The 26,677-nt window shown below is 47.3% G+C and overlaps 1 protein-coding gene across 1 annotated transcript in view; it reads left to right on the top strand.

Annotated features, from left to right (window-relative positions):
• The window catches only part of LOC127667781 (putative methyltransferase-like protein 7A), a 47,820-nt gene that overhangs the window by 14,808 nt on the left and 6,335 nt on the right, over positions 1-26,677 (top strand). The window contains exons 2-3 of the mRNA XM_052161104.1: positions 16,166-16,262; positions 24,123-24,257. Of these exons, the coding sequence (XP_052017064.1) occupies positions 16,166-16,262; positions 24,123-24,257 (232 nt within the window). The remainder of the gene's footprint in view (positions 1-16,165; positions 16,263-24,122; positions 24,258-26,677) is intronic.

Raw genomic sequence — 26,677 nt, 5'->3', positions numbered from 1 at the left:
TTCTCGCCCACCATCCCTGGCCTGGGCCCCATTACAGCAGCTTCAGGTTTCAGTGTTCTGCAGTTGCCTTGGGTGGCAGGCAGAGCCTTCTGGCCCAGTGGAAGACAGCTGTCCCTGTGGTCAGGCTGTATCTTGGAGCATGAGTAAGCTTCCAGAAAACCAGCTTGTCCCCTAGCCCCAGGCAGCAAGAGCTACTCTATCTCTGTGCAGAAGCAGACACAGGCTCTAGCAGACCATGCCTGGACCAGGACCGCTTAGTTATGCACAGTTCCACTCCCCTGCACCCAACTCTTCATTTATTTAATTTTTGAGTTTTATCTGACCAATTTATGCATATGGGTGTTTTGTATGTCTCTGTAGCACATGCATGTGTGGTACCCAAGGAGGCCAGAAGATGGCATCAACCCCCCTGGACTGAAGTTATAGAAGGCCATGAGACAACAAAGGTGCTGGGAATCAAACTTGGCTCCTCTGGAAGAACAACTAACCACTGAGCCATCTCTCCAGCCCCATTCTTTCAAGCAGGTCAGCCTGCTGGGTGGTGGTGGCACTAACCTTTAATCCCAGCATTCAGGAGGCAGAAGCAGGCAGATCTCACTGAGTTCAAGACCAGGCTGGTCTATAGAGTGAGTTCTAGGATAGCCAGAGCTACACAGAGAAACCCTGTCTCAAAACAAACAAATAAATAAACAACAAAGCCTCCAAAACCAACAAAACAAAACGAAATGTTAGTCTGTTGGAAGATGACCTGGGGTCATCGAACCCTTTTTCTGTGTGCCCAATGTGCCTATGTAGTAAAATTGTTCTCTTCTTTTACCAATATTGTCTTTACCTGGCGTGTGGACTCCTGGACCCAGGGCTTTTGCCCTAAGTCCTCCAGTAGCAACACAGCTGACTCAGCACGACAAAAAGTTCAGCTAACAGACACCTTGCTGGAGTGGGGTGTGTGTGGTTGGGGTTCAGAGGGGGTGTGGGGGGGAGGCAAAGGCTGGAGCACCACTCCAGCCACGCCTGGTGCAGGACAAGAGACCAACCAGCTGTTACCTGTCGCAAACCTCCACAATAACCTACTTGTATTACCGGCTGGAGGAAACAGGAAGGCACCCAGGAGCCCCTACAGTCAAGTGAAATAGAACATGGTACCGTTTGTTCTTTGTGACTGGAGAGAGGAAATGGCAGACAAAGAAAACCAGATGGCCCACACCATGTGCGCACCTGCCCCTGGGCCTGAGACTCAGGAATCAGTTCGGAGCTGGAGTGAGGCAGGAGGGCGAAGGGAAGGGCAAGGGCTGTAGCCGGAGCCCTGGTCTGTCTGAGCTCAGGGAGTGTCTGCAAGCGTGGTTGCAGGGGCAGTCTCTTCTAGAAAGGATTTATGAAAGGAAGCGAGGAAAACAAAACTATCAGGTGACATGGGACGGGGTTAGAGAAGCCAAGTGATTATGCAGAGCTTTTCTTGGGGTTTAAAAAAACATGACCTCGTTTTAACAATTGCTGTTCAGTGTTGGGCAACAGACACTCAGGGGTTTTATTGTTTTGAGACAGGGTTTCTCTGTGTAGCCTTGGCTGTCCTGGAACTTGCTCTGTAGACCAGGCTTGCCTCGAACTCACAGAGATCTGCCTGTCTCTGCCTCCTAAGTGCTGAGATTACAGGGATACTTTATCACCACCCGGCAACTGACATTGAGTCTGTATAAAGACCTGGCATCTAAGGTTGGCAAGGAAGAGCCATCTCAGTAAGCAAGCAATTTCCCAGACACCAGGCTCTGACCCAGCCAGTCCTTGATGCCCAAAAAACGCTCTGAGGGCTCTCTAAGGAGGTAACTCTCTAGGTAACTAGGTAAACTCTCCTCTGGGTTACTAGGATTCATTTACAGATCTCGTCAGTTGACAGCCTTTCACGATCGTGTGCTCCTCCCTCCCCTCCCCCCCTCCCCGCCAGCATCATCCTATACATCAGTTCCAGGAAAAAACTGACTTAATTATTTACATCTTGTTATTTTTCAAGGCGGGCTCTCGCTGGTCTGAACCCCACTTTTATTTTATTATGCACATGCAGGCCTGCACACACTGTGGTGCATGCACACAGAGGCTGGAGGACAGCTCTCCAGGCTGGTTCTCTCCTGCCACCTTGTGGGGCCCGGGGTTGGAACTCAGCCCGGTCAGGTTTAGACACCAGCACCTCCATAGCTGAGCCTTCGCCAAGGCTTGCTCTTAACAGTTACTCCTGGCGCATCCTTCACGCTCAGTTACAGAGACACCTACTTGTCCATCATGAAAATGGCGTTCAGCTGCGCATGTCAGAATTTGGAGCTGGCTGCTGATTGAGTCTCCAATGCTTTCCTCAGCTTTGGGGAGTAGTGGGGGAAGGGGGACAAAATCTGAACCCAAATCCAACTGCTATCTCTTACTATTATCTATCTATCTATCTATCTATCTATCTATCTATCTGTCTGTCTGTCTGTCTGTCTGTCTGTCTGTCTGTCTATCCATCCATCTGTCTATCCTTTCTTCTTCTTCTTCTTCTTCATTTGTTTGTTTGTTTGTTTGTTTGTTTGATTTTTGAGACAGGGTTTCTCTGTGTATCTGTGTAGCCCTGGCTGTCCTGGAACTCACTCTGTAGACCAGGCTGACCTCGAACTCAGAAATTTGCCTGCCTCTGCCTCCTTTGTCTGTCTGTCTGTCTGTCTAGCTATCTGGGTTTATCTGTTATCTATCAGGTTTTTATGTGGTTTTCCTGGAATTCACTCTGTAGACCAGGCCTTGAACTCAAATATCTGCCTGCCTCTCTTGGCCTCCTGAGTGCTGGGATTAAAAGTGTGCGTCGCCACAAGCAGCTTCAGTTTCTATATTAGATATATAGAGATAGAGATAGACACACAGGCAGTGTCTCTCACCTTGGAGCTCTCCAGTTCAGCTGGACTGACTGGCCAGTGGGCCGTCTTCAGTCCACAGCCCGGGACTGCAGGACTGCAGGGCAGGTGACCACACCCGGCTCCTGCGGTACTTTACTCACTCAGGGAAAGGGAACCGTGCACATGAGAGGCTGTGAGAGAAAAGTGAGACAGAACCAGAATCGCCTCGTGAACTCTAGGACACTCAGCGCTGAGCTCTGCAGACTCACCTGCCCACCGGTCCTCCTACCAGAAAGCATTTTTCCTCTGTAAATGCAGCAGACGTGTGAGTTGAGTTACACGTTACAACGTTCTCCAAAGCTTCGGGTGTTTATTAGAGCATTGCATTTTCTTTTTGAGATGCTTTCTACTTTTCACTGAAATATAGCTAATGTGAATATATATGTAGCGGCATAGCGTTTGACTCGAGGAGACAACACAGAATGTTAGCATATCTTCAATACACGTTCTATATGCATAAGTGTTTTTTGCCTGCACGTCTATACACCACATGGGTCCCTGGTTCATGTGGAAGTCAAAAGAGGGCATGGGATCCCCGGAACTGAAATTGTAGATGATCAGTAAGCCTCCATTTGGAGAACCCAGGTCCTCTTCGAGAGACAAGTACTCTTAACAACTGCGCCACCTCCAGCCCCAGTGACAGACTCTCCGAAAACTGAGTCCTGGAGCTCTGTCTGCCTAATCGGTTAGGTGAGAGGAAATACTGAATAAAGCAAATTACTAACAAATTAGTAAAAATGTCAGGCATTGCCACGTGCCTTTAAAGCCAGTACTTTGGAGGCAGAGGCAGGGAGATTTCTGAGGGCTGGAGACCAGCCTGGTTTACATAGTGAGTTTCAAGATAACCAGGGCTGGGGCCGGGCTCACGCCTGTAATCCCAGCACTCTGGGAGGCAGAGGCAGGCAGATTTCTGAGTTCAAGGCCAGCCTGGTCTACAGAGTGAGTTCCAGGACAGCCAGGGCTATACACAGAAACCCTGTCTGGAAAAAACCAAATCCAAAAAACCAAAAAAAAAAAAAAAAAAAAAAAAAAAAAAAAAAAAAGAAAGAAAGAAAGAAAGAAAGAAAAAAAAAGATAACCAGGGCTGTTGCATCGGCAAGCTGTCGATCCACATTTTTTCTGTCGCCTTTATTTTCTTTTCATATTCTGAGGAAGATTTAGAGTATTCTAGACTCCTGGGGAAAAATTTTTTTAATTAATTAATTTATTTTATGTAAATGAGTACACTGTAGCTGTCTTCAGACACACCAGAAGAGGGTGTCAGATCTCATTACAGATGGTTGTGAGCCACCATGTGGTTGCTGGGACGTGAACTCAGGACCTCTGGAAGAGCAGTCAGTGCTCTTAACCAATGAGCCATCTCTCCAGCCCCCTGGGTAATATTTTTAAAAGAAACATTTGCCATTTGTTCATACTCAGATGACAAGTGTACAGGAAAATGTAAAAAATAGTTCTAAAATGGTAAAAACTGGGTCCAATCCTTAACTTTTATGGGGAGAACACAGATAACCTTGAAAATTTATGAAAAAAATGTAGGTCTTCTCTCTCTCTCATTTTTTTTTTTTTTGATTTGGTTTTATTGTTTTGAGACAGGGTTTCTCTGTATAGCCCTGGCTGTCCTGGAACTCACTCTGTAGACCAGGCTGGCCTCGAACTCAGAAATCTGCCTGTCTCTGCCTCCCAGAGTGCTGGGATCACAGGCGTGTGCCACCACCGCCTGGCTGGTCTTCTCTTTTAAAGCAACAGGAATAACCAAGGGGCTAGAGAGATGGCCCAGTGGTTAAGATCACTGTCTGCTCTTCCGGGGGGCCTGGGTCAGTTCCCAGCTCCCACATGGCAGCTCACAACAATCTGTAACTTCAGTTGCAGGAACTCTGACACCCTCTTTTGGTGTCCCAGGCACTGCATGAGCACCAAATACATGAATGCAAATCATCCATACACTAACAACAACAACAACAACAACAACAACGGCCCTGCGAGTAGAAAAGCTTCTTCATGGCACAGTGCTCGTCTGGCCAGAGAAGCTTAAAATCATCACACATTTCAAGAGAAAACACATGCCAAGCGTTTGTGTAAGCGTTGTGTCAACACCTTCCAATACCATATGTGAAACATTAAACTCAGAAGTCCCGGGCCCCAAAGGCCTCTTAGTCTTTGACTTTTCCCACTAAACCTGTTCTCAACTTAGAAGCAACTATCTCCACCCACCAGCCTGCTCTCTCCACCCACCAGCCTGCTGTCCCCACCCACCAGCCTGCTTTCCCCACCCACCAGCCTGCTGTCCCCACCCACCAGCCTGCTCTCTCCACCCACCAGCCTTCTCTCTCCACCCACCTGCCTGCTGTCCCCATCCACCAGCCTGCTCTCTCCACCCACCAGCCTTCTGTCCCCACCCACCAGCCTGCTGTCCCCACCCACCAGCCTGCTCTCTCCACCCACCAGCCTGCTGTCTCCACCCACCAGCCTTCTGTCCCCACCCACCAGCCTGCTGTCCCCACCCACCAGCCTGCTTTCCCCACCCACCAGCCTGCTGTCCCCACCCACCAGCCTGCTCTCTCCACCCACCAGCCTGCTGTCTCCACCCACCAGCCTGCTCTCTCCACCCACCAGCCTGTTCTCTCCACCCGCCTGCCTTCTCTCTCCACCCACCTGCCTGCTGTCCCCACCCACCAGCCTGCTCTCTCCACCCACCAGCCTGCTGTCCCCACCCACTAGCCTGCTGTCCCCACCTACCAGCCTGCTTTCCCCACCCACCAGCCTGCTGTCCCCACCCACCAGCCTGCTGTCCCCACCCACCTGCCTTCTCTCTCCACCCACCAGCCTGCTGTCCCCACCCACCAGCTTGCTGTCCCCACCTACCAGCCTGCTGTCCCCACCCACCAGCCTGCTGTCCCCACCTACCAGCCTGCTGTCCCCACCCACCAGCCTGCTGTCCCCACCCACCAGCCTGCTTTCCCCACCCAACAGCCTGCTCTCTCCACCCACCTGCCTTCTCTCTCCACCCACCAGCCTGCTGTCCCCACCCACCAGCCTGCTGTCCCCACCTACCAGCCTGCTGTCCCCACCCACCAGCCTGCTGTCCCCACCCACCAGCCTGCTTTCCCCACCCACCAGCCTGTTCTCTCCACCCACCTGCCTTCTCTCTCCACCCACCTGCCTGCTGTCCTCACCCACCAGCCTGCTGTCCCCACCCACCAGCCTGCTATTTCTGTCTCCACCCACCAGTCTGTCTTGGAGAACTCACCCACACTAGCTCCTCTCTTTCCAGGCACAGGGGCGTGTGAATCAGCTCACTGCCCTCATGACCTGGTGCCAGTCACATCTGCCGATTTTAACAGGGCCTTCCTTGACCCCATTCTGCATCTTTTGCAGTTTTTATTTGGTAACACAGCTCCTATCACTGTTGCTCAAGCAGAAAAATGTCATCTTAGACCCCTCCTCCTCCCCTCCCTTCCACACCAGAGTTCTGAACCCATTGTTCTACCAGCACTGACTGACCTCCGGCCTGACCCTTCACACCTAGCCTCTACGTTCTGACCAAAATCCCTCCATGGAAAGTCATGACATGGTGGCAAACACCTTTAATCCTAGCACTCAGGAGGCAGAGGCAGGCAGATTTCTGAGTTTGAGGCCAGCCTGGTCTACAGAGTGAGTTCCAGGACAGCCAGGGCTACACAGAGAAACTCTGTCATGGAAAACCAAATAAATAAAAGCAGAGCTGGTGTCCATGAGATGACTTGCTGGCCAGCCTGGTAACCTGCTCAATCTCTGACAAAACCAGTCCCCACAAGTTTTCTGACCTACACACGACTGCACTGTGGACTGGAAAGATGACCCTGCAGTTTAGAGCACTGCTGCTCACTCTTGCAGAGGACTGACATTTGATTCTCCAAACCCACATGATCTGTAACTCCAGTGCCAGGAGATCTGACACCGTCTTCTGGCCTCTGTGGGCTGCGGGCACACACCTGGCACACAGACATGTATGCAGGCAGACACCCATATAAAGTAAAATGAAATAAAATTTAAAAAATGAATGCACACCTAGATGCCTCTGCCTGAGAAGCTCTGACTCAAACCTTCCCTAGTGTCCTTCCTCTTGTTCCTCTGTTGAAACTGAATGTCTTTTAATAAACTCTAACAGCTTCATACCAAGCAAGGACCACAACTGACCGAGTGGTGATCCCCGAAAGATTAAAAACTACCTCAGGCTGCCGCAGGTGACACCTCTGAGAGTGTCTCTACACCTGCTACTGCTGGCAACACTAATTCAACTTCTCTAAGAATACTCAGAAACTGCTTTTCCCGAGGATTCTTGGCAATCCGGAGCCATAGGAAGACACACATTTGGAAAGTGTGGACACCTAGGGACACATCTGTCCTCTACTTTGCAGAGCACAGCACCTGCTCCAAAGCCTAAGGAGACAGAGGACTTCAAAACCAAAATGCAGAACCTCAGACTCCCCAGGGAAAGCAAGGACTGTGCTCAGCTGCCTCGAAGCCTTTGCTGAAGAATCAGCACCCTCACTAGACAGTGTTCCGCTGCCCACTCCCTCGATGTTCCCAAGAGACCTTTCATTAAACTGCATCTAAGACTGAGCCCAGAGCTCTGTGTCAGTGCTGGGAGGCAGCTGCACCCAACTGTCACCTCATCCAAACCTCTGCTGTGGAGAAGTTGCTCAGAGCCTCAAGTCTACACAGAGCTGCTGAGGAAGCAACTTTTTGAGACAGCACGAGCCACTTGCAGAGAATGCTGAAATCCTCCACCAAGGAAAGGAACAGAGAGGCCAGGGAGGTGGCTCAGGGGCTGGAAACACCTGCCCCCTTGCGGAGGACCTGGGTGTAGCTTCCGGCACCCACATAGAGCAGCTGTCTGTAATGCTAGTTCCAGAGGATCTGAAGCTCTCTCTGGCCTCCGCAGGCACCAGGCATGCATACATATATAGACATGAAGATACAACACTCAAACACATAAAATAAAGACAAAATAGATCTTACAAAAAAATAAAAGCAGCCATGCCTACAAGGTAAACTTGTGTGGTGTGTCTGGTAAATACTCTTAAATGTTTTATCCTATGCAAGAATGAGGGGTTTAAGAGTGGAGAAGATGGGGCTGGAGAGATGGCTCAGAGGTTAAGAGCACTGACTGTTCTTCCAGAGGTCCTGAGTTCAATTCCCAGCAACCACATGGTGGCTCACAACTATCTGTAATGGGGATCCAATGCTGTCTTCTGGTGTGTCTGAAGACAGCTACAGTGTACTCATATACATGAAATAAATAAATCTTTTTTTTTTTTTAAAAGGTGGAGAAGATGAAAGTTGGCGTGCTAACCCTACCTGACTCTTGGCTGTCTGTGCAGCCAACCTGGGGAAATCAGCTTCCTCCTGACCTGTACAGCTGGCCTTACAGAAGCGTCTAATTTACATAGAAGCATCTAATTTAAATAAAGTTGGTTTTTGAGATTAAACCTGTGGGAAAGCATCAGACAAAATGCCTGGCACCGCAGCAAGCGCTCAGCAAACGACCGCACACCGGCCATTATCATTCCTGCATCAGCAGCAGCTTGCCCCAGAACGGATTATCGATCTTTGCAGATCATGAGTCCTGAAAAACATCACAGGGGTTTTGCTCTGTCTTGTTTGGGGGGTACAAGGTGTAACGGAGAATAAACAAGTGTCCTGCCACTAAGCTATATCCGCTTCTGTCCCCAGCCTATCTTCTGGGTTTATAATGAATACTTACTACATTTGTATAATAAGCTGGGTGTTCAGTACTTGATCATGCAGACAGGAAAAACATCATTTCAGAGATGAACCGACAACACACAGGGCAGTGCAGCTAAGCGCGGGAAGTCACAGAGGGAAAGGAAGCCATAAACAATCACAGGAAGAGACGCCCCCATCCCCCAAATTGGATGGGACCAGGAACTGAGAAAGGGAGGTGTAAGATGCCATCGAGGGTTCCGGCAGAGGGCCAATCAGCTGACAAGGTTCAAGACAAAGACACCAGAAGCACTAGGAACAGAAAACATTTCTAGGTTTACACAGGGCAGCCTCCTAGCTCTCACTGACCTGCCAAGACACGCTGAAGCTTCAGCAATGTGAGGCCAGTTGTACAGAAACTTAGCTGTGTAAGGGAGGGACTCAGAAGAGCAGATCCACTTCTTGGGCCTTTCAATGGAAACTGCATCTAGTAGTTCTTCTAGGGAAGTATTACAAACCCTACTCCAAAGTTAAAACGATTACATGGACAGTAAGAGGACTTAGAACACTTAAAAGATATTTCCAGGAAACTAAAAAGGAGCCCATGAGGAGAGAGGAAAAAGAGGTTTTGGTGTTAGTGACCCTGAGGGTAATAGAACAAATATGATAGGCAGGTGTCCTGTTGTAGTGGGCACACCTTCAAACCCAGCACTCCTGAGCCAGAGGAGGGCGGCGCGTCTGAGAATCCGAGGCCAGCCTGGTGTACCTAGTGAGAGCCTGTCTCAAAACAAAACCACAAGCACCCAAATGATACGAAAGAACAAGGGGGATTCTGAGGGGAGAAGCCACAGGTGAGGACTCGGTGAGCTGGGGGGGGGGGGGGAGCCAACCAAAACTATGCTTGGAAATGCCTTAAACCTGTCACTTTGGAGATTTTAGCTCTGCAGTGAAGAGCACTTGCTGCTCTTGCAGAGGACCCAGGTTCAATTCCGAGCACTGACATGGAGGTTGCCAGTCATCCGTGGGATCCAATGTCCTCTTTTAATCTCCACTGGTGCACAGACACACATGCAGACAAGGCTCTCACACATAAGATAAAACAAATCTAATAAAAATTGAGAATTAAACCACAAAGCCAGGGCTGGGGATGCTGCCCAGCGGGAGAGCACTTGTCTAGAATGCACAAGGCCCTAAGGGGGGGTCCCCAGTTGCACACAACCCACAGGTAAAAGGGATACGGCTCAGTGGTGGGACACATGCTCGGTGGGCAAGGCATTCTCTCCTCAGCCTCCAAAGAAACATGTTTAGAAATAATGAAACGCTGGGCTCTTACAGTGTGGTACTGCTGAGCACAGCTCCGTCCTCCACAACCTGTTCCTCAGCGGCTGCTCCCATCCTGGTCCCACACATTGTGTCCTTTCTGCCGTTTGCCTCTGGGCCTTCCTACAGTATCTGTGTTCTCTACCTGGAGTACAGCACCCTGTCTTCACTCACGTGTTCTCTAAAACTCCAGCGGCCATCTTCCAAAAGCCTTCCAGAAGTCTCGATGAGCCTTCTGTCGGGGTCTCTCCTCCAGACCCTGAGCCTTTCTCCTCGCTCCCTTCCTACTTGGTATTTAAAAACTTTTATTTCAGCATCTGTTTTTAAGACAGGATCTCCCTGTGTATTCTGGAACTCACTCTATGGACGAGGACCACTTTGGACTCACAGAAATCCACCTGCCTCTACCTCCCGAGCACAAGGTGTTAAAGGTGTGTGCCAGCACTATCGACCCACTGCCACAGCTGGCTCTATTGTATTTACGGATGTGTCCCTGTGAATGTGTCACATGTATGATGCTGCCTAGGTGCTGAGAACAGGATTCAGGTCCTCTGCAGGAGCAGCAAGGACCACTGAGCCTCCTCTCCACCCTCACCCCCAGCTTTTTGCTTCTGGCTTGAGTTGGGCTCTTTCTGGCCCAGACTAGCTGTGCTGGGCGCTGAGATCACAGGCACAAGCACTGTCAGCTGACTCAGGGCTGACGTCACAGGCATGCCCTCTGTCACCTGACTGGGTCAAGCCTTCACTCCAGGCTTCTTGCTGACAGGGCACTTAACAAAGGTCCTTGAATTGCGTCTCTGTAGCTGTCACTCACCTTTGCCCTCTGAATGAATGACTGAAGCCCTGGATACCTCAGTTAAAGACTTTCTGAGTTACTGTTTCAGTGTGCAGAAACCTACGTTGCATCACTGCTCACAAAGACCAGAGTCAGGTTGTTCCACCTGTCACCCCCCTTTCCCAGCATTGACTTCAGTGTTCCTTGCTCAGGGAGTCAAGCGTCACCGAGAAGGACTGGCTGAGGATGAGGTCTCCCAGGGTCCTCCTGGCTAGCCCCAGAGCCTAGCTCCTTTCCTAGGTCTGTCTTCTTCCCCTCTCCAGGGATTCCTTCTGCTATATCCAGACCCCTCAACACACTCCTCCCTCCTATGAAAACAAAGACTCAGGCCCAAACCTTCGCGGTCACTTCTCTCTCCAAAACCATTTCCTCTAGTCACACTGACATTGTTGGTGCTACTGTGTTTTGTTTTGCTATGTGCATGCCCATGTGTGCCCACATACACACACATGCATGTCCTGATGTGCACACACCCCCATCAGGTCATAGGCATGTGTGCTCACATGTACACACAGAGTCACAAGCGCATGCATACATACAGGCAAACACTCGCACATAATCACACATGAACATATACAGACATGTGCCCACACACAGTACTAGAGACTAAACCAAGCACTGTCAAATCTTTAAAAATGTGAATTTCAGGTTTCTTTTTAATCTCTTATGTTCTGTTATTAGACCAAGATTCCCAACCAGCACACAGTAGTGTATTTACTAAAATACCACTCACTATCCATCTAGACAGATTTTGGGAATATTTTGCCTATTGATGGACCCTCCATTTATAAAATTTTATACCTCACAAAGCTGTGAATTTGACCAGGCTGCCCATTAACTGTCTCTGAAAAGTTGTGTCTAATTTTAGCTTAGCTTTACAACATTAAAATCTTGCTTATTAGGTTGTTTACCAAAATTTTCCTCACAATGTCATTGAACACAAATCGAGATCATCATGAATAACTTGTCAGGTCCCAGGCATGAGGTACACCTCAGGGGAAAAATTTTAATTAGCAGTCCAAAGGAATGATGGCTTCAGGAGGAATAATCACTGTTCCAGAAACAGAATTAACCAATCTAGGCAATGGTTATTAGTAAGTACTGGATTTAATGGGCTAAAGTATAATAAATATCAGGGTTTTTTATAATGATAGACTACTTATTAAAATATTTTTAGATAGCCGGGCAGTGGTGGCATATGCCTGTAATCCCAGCACTCTGGGAGGCAGAGGCAGGAGGATTTCTGAGTTCGAGGCCAGCCTGGTCTCCAGAGTGAGTTCCAGGACAGCCAGGGCTACACAGAGAAACCCTGTCTCGAAAAATACCAAAAAAAAAAAAAAATTTTTTTTTTTAGATTCATTGATTCCATTATGTGAGTACACTGTCATTCTCTAAAGACACACCAGAGAGGACATCAAATCCCATTACAGATGGTCGTGAGCCACCAAGTGGTTGCTGGGAATTGAACTCAGGACCTCTTGAAGAGCAGTTAGTGCTCTTTACAGCTGAGCCATCTCCCCAGACCCCTACTAAAATGTTTTTAATTACAAAGGGAAAACAGTAGTGTCCCAGTGGGGAAGCTGGCAAATTATTCACTTTCGCTGACCTGGTCAGAGCAGTAGTATGTATGGTGGAAGTCTGGGTCCCTCTGCCTGCCACCATCAGTCTGAGGACCCCTTACGCTTTGGGACCTCCACTAAAGCCAAGCCAGGCCACTGACTTCACTCCAGAAAAGAATTTTACAATGGGAAAGTAGAGAGCAGAGCTGGAGCTTACTAGAGATCCCTAACAGAGATTTAAACCTGGAAGTTAATAGAGAGGCACGTAAGGGAAGAACAGGCTACACCTGCGTGTGGGGGGACAGGCGCCCCAGAGGAGCCCCACTTGAGGAGCTTTACGGTAGCCACAGAATCATGGTGGGCTCCAGCCTTCCCGAAGAATTTCAGTTCGATTGTAGAGTGCTTCCAAAAGGAAAGGTGTCAGAGAGCAAGGTGGTTTTAGTGTAAACAAAACTTTGAGAGCTTTGCTTGTGATTCTAAGAAGATATATGACTTCACACCTGGGGAGCGGGCCACACTTGAAGGTGTCACGTGCTCAGGTTTTACCCATGTGTCATTGATACTTAACATTCCCATCTGGAAATGCCTCCATATAAGGAATATTGCCTTTATGTGGACAACCTTCACAGCAAACTTTGGGGACTCTAGCTTCTCAGCTGGAAAGAGACTTTGTTCCAGAGAAAGAAATCCCTTCCTCCTTTCCTGTCTTTCTACCCGGCCTCAAAACCAGCTGAGGACAGAAACATTTCTCTGCTTCAAGGGCTGGCAGACACTAGCTTGAAACTGGCCTGTTTCCACCGTGGAGCTCGGCAAATGTTACAGGTTAGTCCCTACCCTGCCCCCAGCCAGTCGGTGAACAGTGAGAGCAGAGCACTGCTTCTAGGTGGTACCCTTGGGTACACAACACAGGGGGTCTGCCCGGAGTGCACACTCTCAGCCTAACGAGAAAGCACCAAGGGAAACTACACCCAAAATCCTGCAAAATAGCCAGCCTGGAAACTGGGGAATGGTTGCAAGGATCAATGTTTGCCTTGCATGCCCTTGGCCATAGGTTCGATTCCCGGTACTGTAAAAGGACTGAAGTCATGTGACAACCAATATGGGATGCTGACTGGGTGCTAGGCAAAATAAAACCCCCACATCCATTCAAAAATGATAATTAAAAAAACAGGTCTCATGAGCTGGGGCAAAGTGCCTGCCACCCAGCCTGATGGACGGTCTTGAGTTATATCCCTGGGATCCACATATTGGAAGTGGACCTGCTATCACCATAAACTGTTAGCTTCTATAGGGGTACACTCTGCCCCCTAGTAAATAAATGTAAATAAGTGCAATTTTTTTTTAAAAGTTTTTTGGATTTGGTTTTTTCGAGACAGAGTTTCTCTGTATATCCCTGGCTGTCCTGGAACTCACTCTGTAGACCAGGCTGGCCTCGAACTCAGAAATCCGCCTGCCTCTGCCTCCCAGAGTGCTGGGATTACAGGTGTGCGCCACCACCACCTGGCTAATAAATGCAATTTTTAAAAGTGTATTTTTTTTTTTGCTAGATATAATTAGAACAGCTGACAAAAATGTTAATTTCTTCTATTACTTACTAGTTTCTTCAATTATATATATATATATATATATATATATATATATATATATATTAGCACATCAACATTATGCAAAAGAATGCCCAAATGCACCGGAACAGCATAGCAAGGGGAACCAGTCTACAGTTTACCTTCCAAGGGAATCAGAGGAGAGGAGGCGCATGCCAGAGTTCTAGCTAAAAAGGCACAGGCAAAAAAGCGGCATCGATCCAGGGCGACCAGGGCCCAGGGAGCTAAGTTCTCATCCTGCTGCAGATTGGCCAGGGGCTCCTTTGTAAGGGATGCTGCTGGGCTTGCGTGTCCGTGCAGGCTGCAGGTGTGAGGACTCCTGCAGGTGCCTCTACTGAACCAAGCGCCCAGAGCTCCTGAGATGTCGAATGTTTGGCTTTGTCCTCGCCCGCTGTCTATTGGTTACTGGAGGACATTTTTGTTGTATATCGTCTTTTTCTGTTAGGTGCTTTTTTATTTAGTACTTCACGTATGTGAAGCAAGCACTCCACTACTGAGCTACAAGCCCCAGCTGTCCGGTAGTGAGCGCTCCTTTGTTTATATTTACTTGGGTTGTTCCATAGGGCCCAGAGTCCGAATTGTGCACCTTCCTAAAGGATGAACGGTTGGGCCTTGGCCTTGGGTGGCAGCGGCGTCTGCCCTCCCCGCCCCCTTCCCCTCCCCCTCCCTCCCCCGCAGTGATCCTGCGCCCTCCTTCCCTTCAGCATCCTGGCAGGGATATCTAAGAGTCACAGTCACAGAGGCTGCGGGAGACCCCTGAGCAGTCAGGCTTACACAATTGCACTCTATCCCAAGGTCTTTAGAAATACATATTCTCTTCTAGCCAGGCAATAGCCGTGCACGCCTTTAATCCAAGCACTCAGGAGGCAGAGACAGGAAGAGTTCTGTGTTCAAGGCCAGCCTGGTCTACAGAGTGAGTGCTTGGACAGCCAGGGGCTACATAGTGAGACCCTGTCTCAACCACCACCATCACAGCATCATCTTCCAAAGCTAACGTTGTTGGCAAGGCGCTGCTGTTAATGGGTCTTCAGCAGGGGATGAGAAACCTCAGTCAAAACCAGATGGCCACACCCTCGGGGCTGTCTCAGCTTTCTTATGATCATCAATTAGCTGGAAACCTCAGGGACAGGGACAGCCTTAAACCAGTGCTGCTCAAAGACCAAGAGGAGTCAGTCGGCAAGCACTGGGATCGTGTTCCAGCATGTACAAGGTACAGTGACTCTTACTGCGTTTGATTTTCTGTTGAAATCTCACCCATACAGTGCAGCTATTGTGTTTGAATACCATGCACTGTATACATTTCCCCATGTATGGGAAGGCTGCACGGCCAAACTGGAGAGCCACTAAGCCTGTTGTGACTCCGCTGCCTTTTTGACTTCTTTGACCCAGGCTGACAAGGACAACCGCTTCTTATTCTCTTGCCTGGCCTGATTGGGGGGGGGGGGGCTCAGTAGAACTCATAGGGGTTCAGTAGATATCTGAACTATAGAACTCATGGGGTTCAGTAGACATCTGAACTATAGAACTCATGGGGGGGGTTCAGTAGACATCTGAACTATAGAACTCATGGGGTTCAGTAGACATCTGAACTATAGAACTCATGGGGGTTCAGTAGACATCTGAACTATAGAACTCATGGGGTTCAGTAGACATCTGAACTATAGAACTCATGGGGTTCAGTAGACATCTGAACTATAGAACTCATGGGGTTCAGTAGACATCTGAACTATAGAACTCATGGGGTTCAGTAGACATCTGAACTATAGAACTCATGGGGGTTCAGTAGACATCTGAACTATTTAAAGGGACCTGCACATTGTGCAGGCTTAGTCCCCCCTCACCTGCACACCAGAAAACTATTTTTCCCCTTCACTGGCTCTATCATTGAAAGAGAAAGCCTGTGGTTTGTATCTGGAGAGAAATCCTAAGGTCCCAGTGTCTGGGAAAGGGGACTGCATGGGAACCCGGTGTGTTGCACTCAAGGACTCTGACAGGAGGTCTCTCTCTCCACATATGTGACTACTTCCCCTGACATACAGGATTCTGTAGTGAAAGGTGTGAGGGAGGGAAGGACAGCTGCCTGTTTCAGTCAAGCCCACACAGGGCCGGCAGTGTGTGTGTGTGTGTGTGTGTGTGTGTGTGTGTGTGTATGTGAGGTAAGAACACTTAGCGGTGTAGCAAGGGGTTCTTGGAATGACAGCAACCGCACAGATCTCCTGTTGCTGGCAGAGAGAACTATCTTCCGATGAGTGGTCAGCAGCTGAGGACGAAGGCCAGTTGTCCCGACTCCTCAGGAAATCGAGAGACTCCCCCTTCGTCCCGGTGGGTAAGTACTCGCCTTGACGGTTGCAGGAAAACCACTATGGAAAAGAACTCAGTGCCCCACCCCATCCCCGCCCCCATGTGCATTCTCTGAATCTGCGAAGCTCCCCCTCCCCCACCCCCAGTTGCAGGGACTTTCTAGATCAGACACTGCTGTATTTTTAGCTATCCTTTTATTCAGTTTTACACATTTCGTCAGGGACCCACCTACCTTTCTTACATTTACTTATTCTGATGGTGGCGGTCACACGCATTCCACAGCATGCATGCGGAGGTCAGAGGACAACTCTTGGGAACTGGTTTTCTTTTTCTTCTATGTGCGTTCCGGGGATCGAACCTAGGTCATCAGGCTTGGCAGCAAGCTCCTTTGCCTGCTGGGCCATCTCACCATCCCTAAAGTCTATGTAAACTTAGTTCACATTCACTCAAATAGAATTTGCTTAATGGATTCATAGGTTTCTGACTGAGGACTGGAGTAGCAGTTTAGCATCCAGAGAGTGAGCTAGTCTGTCTTCTGCTCTGTTAGAGGTTTACCTTTCACTGCTGTCAGGTATGATAGCGGACTTTAACTTCTTGAGGGCTGGGAGGTAGCTCAGTTGGTAGAGCTAGCCTAGCATGTGCAGAGCGGGACGAACCAGGGCAGCAGATCACGTCTGTAAACCCAGCACCCAGGAAGACCCAAGCTTCTGTCATCCTGCAGAGTCAGCTCAAGGTCGGCACGGGATGGTCACAGTCACGTAGGCTCCTCAGAGGGAAACAAAAGAAGAGAAACCAAGCCCCCTCCCCCCCTCCCATGCTACATGAACAGATCCCAGTAATGAGCAGCTGAGCCTCTGTGTCTATTACACATTAAGTTAGTGTCCTGGAGAACCAGTGATTAACGCGGAGAGATGAAAGTGTTCCCGCTAAACCCAATTACTGGAAAAACAGGAGGGCGCGCTTTCATCTGCAAAGGGACAGAGGGTGCTCCTCTGTGAGCATAGGACCTGGACCTGGCCAAGGAAAGAGATTCAGGTTTTTGTTAGAAAATAAGGGAAAAAATTGTATATGTTGCTGAAGTTTCGTTTTTGCGTTTGTAATTTAAACAATTCTTAACAGGTTATTCTGCCACAGGACATATTGTCTAATACAATTTACAAAATACTTTTATTGATTATCTGAAATCTCTTCCATTGTGACAAATATGGCTTATTTGGGTTGGGATCAGAATGAGTGTGCTTGCCTAGCACCCCTCAAGACCCCAGGGCTCAATCCTGAGCACCGTTAGATAAGTAAAAATAAATCTGTGATTCTTCTTCTTTGTTTTTTGTCTTTGAGACTGGATCCTTGGCTGATCTGGAACTCACTGTGTAGACCAGGTTGGCCTCAAACACAGGGATTTCTCTTTACAAGAGTTTTGTAAGTGTGCAGTGTTTTTATATGTACATACACACACACACACACACACACACACACCATAGCTGTCTTCAGACACTCCAGAAGAGGGCATCAGATCCCATTGCAGATGGTTGTGAGCCACCAGGTGGTTGCTGGGATTTGAACTCAGGACCTCTGGAAGAGCAGTCAGTGCTCTTAACCTCTGAGTCATCTCTCCAGCCCAGTGTACAGTGTCTTGTTTAGGCCATTTAGGGTTTTTAAGTTTTCCTAAGACAGGGTACAATCATGAACATTTTTTTTGTGTTCTGTACACCCTGTACTTTTGCTTATTTTCTTGGAGTATATTCCAAAAGTAGAATTTCTAGCTTAGGAAGCATAAGCAGTTTAAGATGAATATGTGTATGTATATATGTGTGTATATATATACACACACACACACACATATATATACATACATACATATATATATATATATATATAAAGTTAATAAACCTTATTTGTGTGTGTGTATGTGAATGTGTGTATACCTGTGTGTGGCTGTGTGTGCACATGTGAGAGCAGGTGCGGGAGGCAGCCTGAAGAGCTGTCTGATGCCCCTTAGCTGGAGTCTCAGCCTGTCATCTGCCTAACCTGGGTTATGGGAACCAAACTGGTTCTCTGGAAGAGCAGCAAATGCTCTGAACTGCTGAGCCATCTCTCTAGTCCCCTTAAATCTTATTTATTATAGGTGTGTGTGTAGGTCAAAAGACAACTTTGCTGAGTTAGCTGTTTTTTCTACTTCGTGTGGGAGCTGGGAACTGAGCCCTGGCTGCAGGCACGCACAGAGAAGGCCATTACCCGCTGAGCCATCTCGCTGGCCCGTCGTCACTACCTTATTGGCGTACTTATTGCCATCTGTACATCTTGCGCATTAATCATTTAGCTCAGCTCCATTTACTAACAAGCCTGTAAAATACACACAGAATTGTGATCATTTGCTCTGGCTTTCTCCAGCTTGCCAAATAGACCATGAAGGATATGAATATCATCTAGCCCTGGAAACACCAGTTCCAACGTTGTTTCTCATCCCACGTAAAAACTACCTGTATTCTTTAAACTGTGTACAAATACATGGCACCTGCAGTTTAAGGTATAAACATAATGAATTTGTGTTGACAATTACAAAATGCTAATGAAATAAATCATTTGGCCTGAATGGATACACAACTTATTATGTTTATTGATTAGTAATATATATGTATATATGTATACATATATATCCAAACACACATTTTATATACATATATATGTATATAACTTAATGTAGTAAGGAGGTCTGTAGGTGCGCTGCGTTTTCCTGGCTGCTTGTTCTAGGTTTTTGTATCTACTTCCCTTCTAACCTTTATTCCATCCTAATCTCTTCCAACCCCCCAACATCAGGTAGGAGAGAAAGAAGGTTAAGGGGAAAGGGGGCATTGATGCTGATTCCTTGGGGGCAGTGTTGATCATCATCATCAGGATATCTTCAATTTCTTCCTCTCATCATAGCTCACAGCCACTTGAAAAACCACAGGACAGGAGCCAGCAGCAGTAGCTGCTGCTGTCGCCGCAGGATCCACAGCCTCCTTGGGGCGGGCCCAAGGCTCTAGGGGATCTGACATTTATATCTTCTGCAAAGTTCCTAGAATTCCAAACATAAGCTGTCTGGGGCTGGGCAAAAAGCACCCCATTCTAGCACATGATACAAACTGTATCCACCCACTGTGAAGCAGCCTCTTACACCTGGGATTAAAACAAAACCACACACACATCACATAACTGGGTTTGAAAGAAACCAAAACTCTCACCACAGAGGTCAGTTCTCCCCAGATGGATCCACAGGGTTAAGGGAATTCCATTACAATCCCAACAAGGGTTTTGTGGATACAGCAAGCATGAGAACCTGAAGCAGACTCCCAGAACACACACAAAGAGGCCAAGTTGTCGAGACACTCTCTCGGAACCCCAGCCCTGGGGAGGTGGAGCCTGGCAGATCTGCAGGGCTCACTGGCCAGCCAGTCTGGCTTACTTGGTGAGTTCTAGGCAAGGGCACACAGCACGTGAGGAGTGACCACCTAGGCTGTCCACTCCGGCCACTGTGTGTGTGTGCACTATATGTGCATGCATATTTGTGTATACACACACATGCACGGACACACATGGACACAGAAGACATGCTCATCCTAAGATATATGAAAATTATGGAAATCATGGATTCTTCAACAGCTAAAACATTGTTTTCTTTTCAGTAGTGGAGACCAGTCAGAGGCCTTGCTCATGGTAGGCAAATGCTAACCCTGAGACTTGTTGTTTTGCCTTTTGAAGTAGTCTCCCTGTCGCTCTGGCTGGCCTCTAACTCCTTGATCCCCCTGCTGCAACCTCCCAAGTGCTGGAATACAGGCAAGTGCATTGTGTTCTGTTCTGGCTTTTTTCCTGTTTGTTTAAGATAAGGTGGAAGGAGACACTATGTCCCCTAGCTACAGTAATCCAGACTCTGTGGCTGCTGGTGGAGGGACATAAATCAGGAGGACTATCAGACCCCAAAGTAGAACAACAGTTTAAAAAAAAGATTTTTACTTAAATATTTTTAGGTCTACTTTTAAATTTTATATGTATGGGTGTTTCTGTATGTATGTATGTATGTATGTATGCATGCATGTATGTGTACCATGTATGTGCATGTGCCCTTGGAGGTCACAAAAGGGTGTTGGAGCCTCTGGAACTGGAGTTACAGGGTTGAACCATCATGTGGGTGCTGGAAACTGAACCCAAGAACCCTCTGCAGGACCAGTGAGTGCTCTTAACCCTGGAGTTGTCTCTTCAGCTCCTAGTGCTTTTCTGATCACTGCATTCCTTCCCATCTTTTTCCCATTCATTACCCTCTCTCCCCACAAAGTCCTCTTCCCACATTCAAGACTGCTACTGTAGTTCATAAAGCTACATTTGTTATTGTTATTTTTAGTTTAGTTTAAGTTAGCTGGCTTAGGTTTCTAAAACAGGGTTTCATGTAGCCCAGGGTGCCCAAGCAGCCTACAGGAGCCTTGAACCCCTGGCCCTACTTCTCACACTGGGAACAGAGGCATAGGCTTCTCACCTAGCTTAAGGATCCCAATTAAAAGATGCTCTCTCTGTGCAGACAGCTCATCAGGGTAACAGTGCTGACCATGCGAGCTCGGTGTCCTGCGTTTAATCCCGGGAACCCACATAAATCAGTGTCCACAATCTGAGCAGCCACAGTCTGCCCACTTGCTCAAGTCCTTTCCTGCTTCCTGCCTTGTCTTTCGGATCAATCCTATCCTGAGTGATCAATGCTAAGACAACACTTGGGCTGAGGAATTTACAGTTAGCAGTGTGTACCTGTTGAATTAGGGAGGCAGCTGAAGTCACAACAGATCCTAATAGAGCCATCAAGACTGTAATGTCTAAGATGTGGTCAGCTATAAATCTTTTAGGCAATAAAAGGAATTAGCGGCTTGCTTTAGTGCATACACAATGAGAACTTCACACCAAGTCTGTGAGATATGAACATGTAGGACAACGTAAAGTGGATAACATACAATAGGAAAAAAACTGTTAGGATACATGGTGGAATTTGTACAATTAATCAAACAATGATCCTATAGGAAATGTTACACATAGAGGTCTATATTAGCAACTCTCATATCCCCTGTATCCTGTGGGTATAGATTGGCAAAAGGTGAAATGACACAGAATCAGAGTCTGCCAGGTGCACCAGGAACCACATCCTGGTCCTTTTATGATGGGTGTCTGACAGAGGCAGAGGGCCAGGAGATGCTGAAGACTGAGGTGGGTGGGAGGAAGTGGAAGGGGTGAGGTCTCCACCTCGCCTGGGACAACTGCCTGGTCTAACCACCACAGGTAAAAATACACAGACAACGCTTCCCTGGAATAAAACGTCCACGCTTTTATTATCCAGCTGTATTATTAAAGGTCTGGAGTAGATTTTATTTTCAGATGTTTTAAGAAGAAACTAATTCTTTGTTTTGTAAAATATGGTAGATGAGCATTTATAATCTCTATTTTATCATGTAGATATCCGTGCCTTCAAGGATGGGTTCACGCCATAACAGCCGGTCCCGTGAGCTACAGCCTCCTATAGCTCAGTGAGTGTGGAGATTAAAGGCCAAACTCCAGTCTTTAAAAGCTTCTGAAGTATAAACAAGGAGCACTGTCTGCTTTTTAAGTCCCTGGCATTTCCGAGATTATAACATAGTAAAACAAATGCAGCATCACGTCTTGGAAAGCCTTCCCAGGTCAGGCAGAGGCATAAATAACACAAAAATAAGTATCCACACATACGTGAACAGTAGCTAGTTTTCCAAAAGACATGTGAAATGCCTATCTGCGTAAATCTCAAGGATGCAGGCCCATCGGGGGTTAATTCCCATGAGGAGTGTGGATGGGGGCGGGGCCATTACAGGTTCCCCAGGGTTGTAAAGGCTGCTTCAGGGTTAGGGTTAGATTTGATGTAATGCACAGCTCCGCTGAGCTGCCTCCATAGGAAAAGGACAGTTTTTGTCAAGGAATCAAACTTGTCCTTCATGCACAGGACCATGAAATGTAGAATGGACTTGAATGTGTCACATGAAGAAAAGGTAGTTTGTAGGTTGAGGTGAGACTTATAACTCTGAAGGTGGGGCTCCGACAGTGGATAGGAGAAAGCAGTGGGACATAGTCAATGGGGAGAGGATCTCTGGTTACCGTTCTGGGGCCCAGAAGCGCCTCTGGAAATTGAACTTTCTCGTGCTATTCTGTGGTTAAAAGCTACTGGTTTCTGGCGATTGATTCCTGCTGATTGACAGAGGCAGGGGATTGAGAAAAGAAGCTAGTTGCTTGGGCTATTTTCTCTTTGACTTGCATGGTCTATCACTAATCAGCTGAGAGGCTCAGAGTTTGTTAACTCTTTATGAGTCAGAGAGAAAGGAAAAGGTCAGGCACAAAGGGGAAAAAACCACTTATATCATGTAGAACCCTTACAACAGGATAAGTGATCACATGACTTTCTAAATACTTTCACTCCATAAGTTCAAGGCAATAGTCCACGTCATAGATCAATAAGACTTAAGGGGTTACATCAGAATTGTTTACATGCTTTTTCCATTAAGACTAGTACCCAACTAAATGTTATCTTTTTCTAGCTCCATAAGTTCATTATAAGTTTAAAACAATAATTTTTGCATCATAAGTTAGCACAGTTTTGTCAAGAGGCAAATCATCTGCCTTGTGTCTTATTATTATTTTGAAATCTTTTATAAACAGACTAGCCCATCATTTATTTTCTGTCCTTGCACCTAATAAATTGCCCATTCCCAGTTTATGACCTTTAGTTACCAGATAGTAGCTTCGTTCCTAACCTAGAAGGAATGTTTTCCTTAATCATAAATTTGTTCCAAGCCGGGCTGGAGAGATGGCTCAGTGATTAAGAGCACTGACTGCTCTTCCAGAGGTCCTGAGTTTAATTTCCAGCAACCACATAGTGGCTCACAGCCATCTGTAATGGCAACTTGGGAACTGGTGCCCTCTGAAAACAGTGACTGTATACTCATAAATAAAATAACTAAATCTTAAAAAAAAAAGTGGAAAAAGATTTGTTCCAAGCCTGCTTTCTTTTTCTAGTGCAATTGGCCTGTGACACATGAGGGTTTACAGAGCTCTGTTTGCAGCTTCTATTCTACAGAGGGCTTGCAATTACTTGTACCAACAGGAATTATGAAATCATCAATTTGTCTACACAGCATTACTACATGAAAGTACATCTTCATATTGGTTCTACAGATTACCCAATAGGATGAGCTGATACCTAGAATCATTAGGCTATGTAATAATGGCAGGAAAGGCATTTCAGCAGCGAGAAGCAAACCTAGGACGAAATCTCTGAGGACCCTACATCTCAGAGCACACCCATTGCAGCCATGTAAAACAGTGGGCCGCCTCCAGAACACCCGCTTGCTGGTCACAGCTTTTCCTCCATGGCTTCTGACATCTCATAATGCAGATGTTCCAAAATCTAAAACACGCACAACCCTCACTCTGACCCAAGCATGTCTGATGAGGGCTACTGAACCTACATCCTGTCTGTCGTCCAGGGAGTTACACGGCCTTTCATTTGGCTAAGGGGAATGTTTGAGTCTTGTTAATCTAATTCATGTCTGTTTTACACTTGATCTTAGCCAAAAGATGGAGAAGTGATCATGTCTGTTTTAAAAATAGCCCATAAGCTTTGTTGTGAAATTTTAACAAATGAGTTTTTTAAATATATAGTATATTTTCATTTTATGTTCACTGGTGTTTTACCTGCCTGTTTGTGTGAGGGTGTCAGATCCCCTGGAACTGGAGTTACAGATAGGTATGGGCTGCCATGTGGATGCCGGGTCCTCTGGAAGAGCAGCTAGTGCTCTTAACCACTGAGCTATCTCTCCAGCTCCCTGATTCATCTTTAAACCCGCAGGCATGGCAGGCTTCGTGGCTGTGGTGTCCTACGGGCTTTACAAGCTGAATTCCAGAAGAGAGCAGAAGATGTCCCTTCATCTCATCCACGTGCGGGTTGCCGCCCAAGGATGCGTAGTGGGAGCCGTGACTCTAGGTAAGCTGCCTGCCTCTTAGGTGTGGTTGCTATGTGTTAGTATTGTTTTACTAATTCTGTAAATTCTTGGTAGAAGATAAATATTGGATTGAAATGATATGAGATAAAGGATTCCCCTTGGGGCCTGGGCAGAAGAGGCAGGTAAGGGCACTGGCTGCTCTTGCAGAGGACTCAGCCCAGCATATCTGTAACTCAATTCTGTGGGTTCTGGCGCCCTCTTCTGGCTTCTCTGGGTATCAGGCATACTTGCAGTGCACATCCATACAATCAGGTACTCATATGCAGAAAGTAAAAACAAACCTTTAAGAAAGCAAGTTGATATGGATGAGGCTTCCCAATTTCTTAGGATTTTCGCCTGATAAAACCCAACAAAACTGCCAGACCTTAAAGGGATGGTGGTCATCTTCTAGGGCAGCCGCCCCCAACCTTCCTAATGCTGCGACCCTTTAATGCAGTTCCTGTTGTGACCCCCCCAACTATAAAATTATTTTTGTTGCTACTTTATAACTGTAACTTTGCTACGGTTATGAATTGCAAACATCCGATATGCAGGAGATATGTGACCCCTGTGAAAGGGTCATTCAAAGAGGCCGAAGCCTGCAGGTTGAGAAAGGTTCCTCTGCTCTAGAGGAGATGCTGGCGTTGCTGGACTCTACACCACCCCACTAGCAGCAGCAGCTGTGGCCCCCAGCCTATCTCATGAGCAGACATAGTTACTCAGTACTTTACTTGGGAGGAAGCTCCTGTAGAGGCCAGAGATCTAAGCAGCCTGTTTACTTTCGTCCCAGGGATGAATGAAGCTTTGCCCAGTGGCCAATGTACTTAGCAAGAAAAGATTAGTCTTGATTAGAAAGATTAGTTTGATAGGAAAGACTGGCAGCTTAGTTAGGGTTTCTAGTGCTGCAATGAAACACCACGCCCAAAAGGTAAGCTGCGGGAGGAAAGGGTTTGTATGGCTTACACGTCCATATTGTATGTAACCCATTATTGAAAAAAGTCAGTGCAGGGGCTTAAACAGGGCAGGAACCTGAAGGCAGGAGCCAACGAAGGAGCCAGGGAGGGGCGTGTCCTGGCTTCCTCCTCATGGCTCCATCAGGGATGGCACCACCCACAGTGGGCTGGGCTCTTCCCCATCAATCACTAACTGAGAAAATGCCCCATAGGTTTGGCGGGACAATCTTCTGAAGCATTTTCTCAGCTGAAGTTTCCTCTTCTCATATGACTTTAGCTTGTGCCAAGCTGACATAAAACTGTCCAGCACAAGCTGGGTGGTGGTGGCGCATGCCTTTGATCCCAGTACTCAGGAGGCAGAGGCAGGTGGAATTCTGAGTTTGAGGCCAGCCTGTTCTACAGGGTGAGTTCCAGGACAGCCAGGGCTACCCAGAGAAACCCTGTCTCGAAAAAAAAACAACAAATTTACAAACAAACAAACAAAAAAACCAACAAAAAACCAAAAACCAAAACCTGCCCAGCACACAGTTTAGTTGTGGTCGGCTCACTGCATAGCCCTGACTGGCCTGGAGTTTATGGTGATTTTCCTAACGTTGCCTCTCAAGTGCTGGGATTACAGTTACATCACTATTCCTGGCCTGCATTTTTGAGGTTTGTTTGCTTGAGACAGAAAAATATCTAGGCAGTGTAGGCTGGCCTCAGAAATCACTACTTGGTCCGGGCCATACTCAAAATAACAATCCTCTTTGGTTCTGAGACTACGGGCATGTGCCTGGCTAAGATGGCTGTAAGACAGGACAAGCAGGGACAATTCAGGACTTCCAAACAGGAGCTAGAATACACAGGGCAGACTAGATTTCTACAGTGGTTCTGCTCAGCCGTTTCCCTATGGGCCTTTATTAAGCTAATATATTGTACAGGTGGTGCCAAGACCCTTCAAAATCAACCTTCCTGCTTCACACTTCCTGGTATGGGGATATGCTGGGCTTCATGTCTTCCTCAATAGTTTTGCTTAAGTGACTGGATCAATGTGAACTTTATAACTTGACAGTAGGAACTGTCAGTTCAACTACACCAACCTTTCTGCAGGCAAGGCCATCGCATCCATGTAACTGTAACTAAGTTTCTAATTCAGCCTGGTAGAACTCCTAGGGGACCCTAATCTCACTGCTGGAAAAGTGTACCAAGATGGCTTCTGGTTACAGTAACTTTACACAGTACAGACTAGATGGGCGAATTAAAACCATTTACTCATTCAGGCAGTGGCATAGGCCTTTAATCCCAGCTCCTGGGAGGCAGAGGCAGGTGGATCTCTAAGTTCAAGGTCACTCTAGTCTACAGAGTAAGTTCCTGGACAGCCAGGGCTTCAAAGGGAAACCCTATCTCTAAAAAACAAAAACAAGCAACTAAATAAATAGAAGCAAACTAAAGCAAAGCCACATTTTCTTGGTGTTAGCATCCAGCATCAA

Source organism: Apodemus sylvaticus, chromosome 17, assembly GCF_947179515.1.
Source record: "Apodemus sylvaticus chromosome 17, mApoSyl1.1, whole genome shotgun sequence".
NCBI lineage: Eukaryota > Metazoa > Chordata > Mammalia > Rodentia > Muridae > Apodemus > Apodemus sylvaticus.
Note: the sequence above shows the minus strand (reverse complement) of the source record. Positions and strands in the feature narration are given on the sequence as shown.